The 6,229-nt window shown below is 51.4% G+C and overlaps 1 protein-coding gene across 2 annotated transcripts in view; it reads right to left on the bottom strand.

Moving 5' to 3' along the window:
• GFPT1 (glutamine--fructose-6-phosphate transaminase 1) overlaps positions 1 to 6,229 on the bottom strand; it is a 41,005-nt gene that overhangs the window by 27,868 nt on the left and 6,908 nt on the right. For both annotated transcript variants that reach the window (XM_027669019.1, XM_027669018.1), the window contains exons 2-5: positions 2,867 to 2,974; positions 2,367 to 2,474; positions 863 to 988; positions 89 to 147 (exon numbers count right to left, since the gene is read on the bottom strand). In XM_027669019.1, the coding sequence (XP_027524820.1) occupies positions 89 to 147; positions 863 to 988; positions 2,367 to 2,474; positions 2,867 to 2,974 (401 nt within the window). The remainder of the gene's footprint in view (positions 1 to 88; positions 148 to 862; positions 989 to 2,366; positions 2,475 to 2,866; positions 2,975 to 6,229) is intronic.

Here is a 6,229-nt window from a genome sequence, read left to right as displayed (position 1 = left end):
TGAGCTCAGGTGAGTGGGAAGTGTTGTGAGCAAAGGTGAGTGGGAAGGCAGGGAGGGAGTGTCCCACACACACCCAGAGGTCACTCACCAGGAATTTCCGCAGGTCCTTGTAGTTGGTGATGATGCCATTGTGGATGACAATGAACTCTGGGGACAGAGGAAAGGCCCTGTTCAGCCCCAGCACCAGCACCAGCCTGGCAGCAAAGCCCACAGCCATGGAACTGACCCCAGAGCCCACAGAACGTCACTGTGGGAGAGGCACTTGGCAGAACAAAGCAGATTCACCTCCTGCTGGGATTCCCTGCTCTGCCCTGCTGGCGTGGCTGGGAATGGCAGAGGATAAGAGTGACCTGGGTGGGACCAGGGCTGCCAAGATCCTGCAAAGCTTCTGGAGTCACTCAGGCACTTGGCAGCTTCCATCCTGCTGGGAGCAATTAAACTCCCTGCTGCTCCTGGGGCAGCTACACCCATCACAACCCACACTGTGACAGCCCCAAGCACAACGACCACTTCTGTGCAGTGGGATCAGGGAAAAACCAAAATAAATAGGGAAAAAAGTATACAAAATCCTGCTCCAAGGAACGGTCATGAGAGTTCTCACCATCCAATTTCCTTCTGCCTTTACCTCCCTGCTCTGTGCCCATGCACCCACCCAACCCCTGGGCACCAACCCCACCCCTCCCTAGGATCACCCCCCACTGCCAACACACCCCTCGGCCAAAACCCGAGTCCAGCCCCTGCAGCTTCCCCTCAGCTGGGCTCAGCACCACTGAATAAACCCCCAGCCCGGGTCCAGCCACCCCTCCAGGGCAGGGGAGGCAGCAGGAAGCTCCTGCAGAGGCTGCAGGGTCTCGGGACTCACCGTTGTTCTTGTCGGAGCGCTGGGGGTGGCTGTTGATGGGGTTGGGCTCCCCGTGCGTGGCCCAGCGCGTGTGGGCGATCCCCAGGTGCACATCAAACTCGATGTCCAGGTCCATGTCCTGTTGCTCTGCAGCAGAAGGGGAAGGTTTTAGTCCTGAGAGGCTGTCCCTACCCCAAGGCAAGGTGGGGGTCTCCCCAGGCCTCCGGGGATCACAGGACAGGAATGCTGGCAGGGAAACAGAACCGGCAAATCCCACAGGACACGGAATCACAGGATTGTTAAGGCTGGAAAAGACCTTTAAGATCATCAATCCAACCAAAACACCAAGGTGTTTCCAGGGATGGACAATGCAGATGGACACAAGCAATCACCCTGCATTCCTCACCTTTAAGAAAGAATCCAACCTTGTTATCTCTCAGGATGCCCCTGTGACCTGTCACCTGTGACTGTGCCAGCCCACCTCATGGCCACACACCACTTAGTTATTCATCCCTAACCCTGTCTCTAGAAAATGTACCGTTAGCAATGATATCTCTTTGGAAAAAAAATACTCCTTTTGTTCCACAAGTGTCTCCACAACCTCTTTAAAACTATCCTGCAACTTTATTGAGCAGACAAACGTTTCCTCAGGAATCCTTTATCTCTCTCCTGTTTCTGTACCACACAGCCCTCCTCATTTGCCCTTTCTGGCTCCTGGTTTAGACCCAGAGCAGACCAACCCACCTCCCTCTGGGACACACAACACTCTGCACCTGAGGGTAACACAAGAGTGGGTTAAAAAGACTTGACTGACATCAGCACAGCAGCTTTGGGATGTGAAGCAGAGATCTTGACTGCTCTGAAAAGCACCTCCCCACCCTCACACAGCCCACCTGTATCCCACTCCCAACAACTCTGTGTCTTTGCATCCAGCTCAGATTTAATGAACTTAACATCTCAATCCAGGGAACACAGAGAGGCAGAAGGAGCTGCAGAAGCCCTCGCTGCCTGCTCTCATGATGTGACAGAGTCACACCCCAGTGCTTTCCCAAAGCCACCTGCAGAGCCCATCACCCCCAGATGGACAGACTGAGCTGGGACAAGCGTTACAAGTGAACAGTTAAAATCCATCTGGTAAGTTATTAGAGCATTTCTCCTTTCTGCTCAAGCTCTTGATAATTATCTCTCACCTTAAGGATTGGTTTTGTTTGGGGTTTTTAGGTCCTTTTTAAAACATATTTCAGGTCTATTTTACTTTAACAGGCTGATTTGTGACTGATTTGTCTCGAGGAATCAGGACTTCTCTGTGCCTTCACCCCAACACCCACAGGATCACTGGGGAGTGCTCACAGCACATGGTGCCTTCACAGCACAGGGGTGAGTGTTCACACCCCTGGCTCTACACACACAGGTTGCTTGGAAATACAGTGTTGGTGGGTAAAACAGGTGATATCCAAAACCCAAACGAGGGGAGAGGACAGCTCAAGGGAAGAGGGCAGGCAAAGGAGGAAAGGGAGATACTCACTGTGAACCTCTTCATCCAGGGCCTTCACTTTGCCCTTCTGCTTGATAATATGGATTTTGCAGGCATTGGCTTCCCAGTCTTTGTCGTTTCCACCATCCAGTCCCACACCTAAGTACCACCATGGGACGTGAAGAAAGAGAGTGAAGTGCAGAAGTTATTACAGTATTTGAAGTAAACCAATTCTGCCCTTTTTTTTTTCCCAGTGTCCTTTCTCCCTCCACATACAGGCAAGAAACCCCTCAGAGCAGAAATAAGTTTTCCTTTTGCCATCCTTGTCAGTATTTTTAAAGCCTTAGAAAAAAAAAAGGCATCAAGAATGTTTATAGAAATCTGTATATTGAAAGTTAATCCAAACCTCTGACCACAGGCACGTCCAGTTTGTGTTTCAGTTTTCTTCAACAGTAGAAGACAGTAGAAACCATTCACAATTACACCACAAAACCCATCACTTACAAGCCAAAACTCAAAGGAAGAGGCAGTGTTGTTGAAGGGAGAGGTACCTGCAGAGTCATAGCCCCTGTACTCCAGCCGCTGGAGCCCCTTGATGAGGGTCTCCAGGATCTCCCGTCTCGTCCGGGGAACATGGTAGTTCAGGTAAGCAAAGATGCCTGGTTGGGGAAAAGAGAACAATCTTACCACAGAATCACAGCTGAGGAAGCTCTGTATGTGCCAGCTCCTTTGTGTGTGCACTAAAACAGTACCAAGAACTCCCTGCTGACAGTTTTCACCACCACGTTTTCAGCCCCACAGAGATGTCACTAACATTTAACAGACCAAAACTACCCACAAACACCCTCATCCCTCTCCTGACTCTGAAAGCATCTGAGCAGGACAAGCCTGGGGGTGATGGGAGGCATAATTTCCCTGTGAGCTGGACCTACACAAGAGGATGAGCTGCCAGGGGACAACACAGGGCACAGAACACTCCTCCCTGCAGGTGAAGAAGTCAGGGCTCACTAACACAGAGCACACCCAAGAACCATCCTCCAAAGGAACTCTTCCTTCAAGAGCTTTCTCCAAGTTCCTCCCACTAATTCTCTGAGAACAAAATCATTTCACTCATGCACACGAACACCCCCAAACCAATGGAGCTCTTTTTCCTGTGGGTTGCAGAGGAAGATGAATTGTTGCTTCTATTTTAAGCAGTGATGAGGACACACAAATTCCTCCATCTCTAATGCCAACCCTGGCTCCAGCTCAGAACCATTTCCTTTGGTGCCACCATGAAGCAGTAGGAGGAGAAGACATTTACTGGGTGCTAGAAATATCCATACTTGAAACCTAGAGTCACCCTGTAACATCTGAAAGGAGAAAATATCTGTGTGGAGTAAAAGTGAGACCAGATTCACACAAACATCCATTTGTGTGACTGGGAATTCCAGGTTTGCCATTTGAGAAACTTTATCAAAACCTCTTGAGATCAGAATTCAGTCACACACACAAACCCAAAGTCCTGATGGTGCTGCCATACAGCTCCCAAACTTTTATTCATGGGAGAAACTGGGCTCCCAACAGGGCTTTTAGAGCATACACCTTTACACAGAGACTATTTTAAAGAATATTTGAAAAATTGCATTCTTCAGCTTTTTTGTGTTTTGGAATTAAACTAAATAGTTCCAAGCCTTTTGTTGTCTTTATTTTATAAGTAGAAATAGGGGCTACTCAGTGTTGATGGACGCACAGAACATCCCACAGCAAAGTGCTGGACCATTTACTGCTCAGCCATGGAGGGACAGGGCCTTACACAGCCCAAGCTGTTTTGACCCTCTCCTGTTCCTTCTCCCTTTTCCATGGACAGGTCTCAGGATAAGCTTGCCCTGAGCTTCACCTTCCCACTGCCAGGAGAAGTGACATGTCCCTGGAGCTCTGCTGCAAACAGAGCTCACCACAACTCCCTGATCTTCCACACTGCTGCAAGAAATCAGATGCACTTTCTAGTTTTTCTTTTCTTAATCCTACTCAGATGAAGGCAAAACGATAAAAAAGGAGCTTTTCACTTGGTTCCTTTGGCTTCTGCCTTCATTTCCCAAACCACCCAAAAGGCTACCAGGACCAAGTTTATGAAAATTCACAGCTTCCTTTCCATTGTTCCCGATCCCAAACAAACAGGGCACACAGGGCTGCTGCTCTCCCATGGAATCTGCTCACCCTGAGTGCTGGATCCTCCAGTCTCACCGACAGGGTGAGCTCCTCCTCCCCAAACCTCCCAACCCACAGCTCAGAGCTCAGCAGATAAAATCCCGACAGCAGCAAACACCTCTGCTGTGCTCCAAATGCCTCCTGGGAAGGATGCCTTCATCTCCAAACCCTCATTCCCACAGCTTGGCATAAAAACAGCTTTCCAATTCGAGATGCTTCGTTCACTCTGCTTCTAAAAACTGCCTTCTTCAGACAAACAGCAGCCTCCTGTTTGAAGTGAGCTGACTCTGAGTAGTTGTCAGGCTGAAGGACAGCACATTTCAGCTATATCTCGGATGTCAAAATCCTTTAAATGACTCCAGGTCTTACAGCAGGAGCTGGAAAAGCCCCCCTCTGAACAGACACCCAATGCAGCAGGAGAGTTACACATAAAACAAGTTACCACAAAGCAGAGACAACAGGCACCCGAGAGGGCTTTCAAAGGCAGCTGGGCTGCAGCAGTCCCTGATACTTCCCTGTCACCTGCCAGGACATCCCAAGTCCAGCCACTCCAGAAGGCATAACTAAAACCACCATGAGTAATTACAGAATCACAAACACTGCTTGCATTTTTTTTAAAATCATCTAAATCATTTGACTTGAAACCTTGCTCTGTGTTTTATGCACCCTGGATGCCATGCTCAGGGTCCCATTCCCAGCCAATCCCCGGAGCTTCACACCTCGTTTGGATGGTGCTGGGCCCATCACACGGTTCTCCAGAGAAACCTACAAGCTCTGCACCCCCTTGGTGGCATTTCAGCCACCTCAGAGTGGCACAGCCAGTCCCACTGGGGCACAGCTCCCTGGGAACTCGTCCCACTCCCACGGCACAGCAGCCCGGCCGCTCGGGCAGGACCTGCTGGAGAGGGAGCAACGAGGAGCCTTGGGGTGCTCTGGGGTTGGAACTCCATCCCCTGTGGCCAGGCTGGCTCCTGCATGGCCTTCCCGGGAACAGCAGCCGGGTGAGAGGCACAAGGGCCCATTGAGGGAGCACAGAGGAGGCCCTTCTTCCCTGGCTGAGCAGGAACGGGACAGGCTGCCAGGGAAAGGGTGAGGCAGCCTCGGGAATCTGGGGACGGAGCAGCGGGATACCTAAAGGAAGAAAGAGAACTGAGGGAAGGTGTGGGACAGCAAGGGCACTGAGGGATTGGCTCTGCCACCTTATATCCCACCCTGGCTCCCTGTCCATGTCTCCAGCCTCCGCAGACAGCAGCGTGCAAGGGCTGGGAGGGAATGCTCTGGGATCATGGGATGGTAGGGATGAGGGTGGGAGGGAATGCTCTGGGATCATGGGATGGCAGGGATGAGGGTGGGAGGGAATGCTCTGGGATTAGGGGGATGAGGGTGGGAGGGAATGCTCTAGGATCAGGGGGATGAGGGTGGGAGGGAATGCTCTGGGATCAGGGGGATGAGGGTAGGAGGGAATGCTCTGGGATCATGGGTTGGCAGGGATGAGGGTGGGAGGGAATGCTCTGGGATCAGGGGGATGAGGGTAGGAGGGAATGCTCTGGGATCATGGGTTGGCAGGGATGAGGGTGGGAGGGAATGCTCTGGGATTAGGGGGATGAGGGTAGGAGGGAATGCTCTGGGATCAGGGGGATGAGGGTGGGAGGGAATGCTCTGGGATTGTGGGATGGCAGGGATGAGGGTGGGAGGGAATGCTCCTGGGACTGTGGGATGGCAGG

Source organism: Corapipo altera, unplaced genomic scaffold (assembly GCF_003945725.1).
Source record: "Corapipo altera isolate COAL_440 unplaced genomic scaffold, ASM394572v1 61016, whole genome shotgun sequence".
NCBI lineage: Eukaryota > Metazoa > Chordata > Aves > Passeriformes > Pipridae > Corapipo > Corapipo altera.
This window is presented reverse-complemented; position numbering and strand designations above follow the sequence as displayed.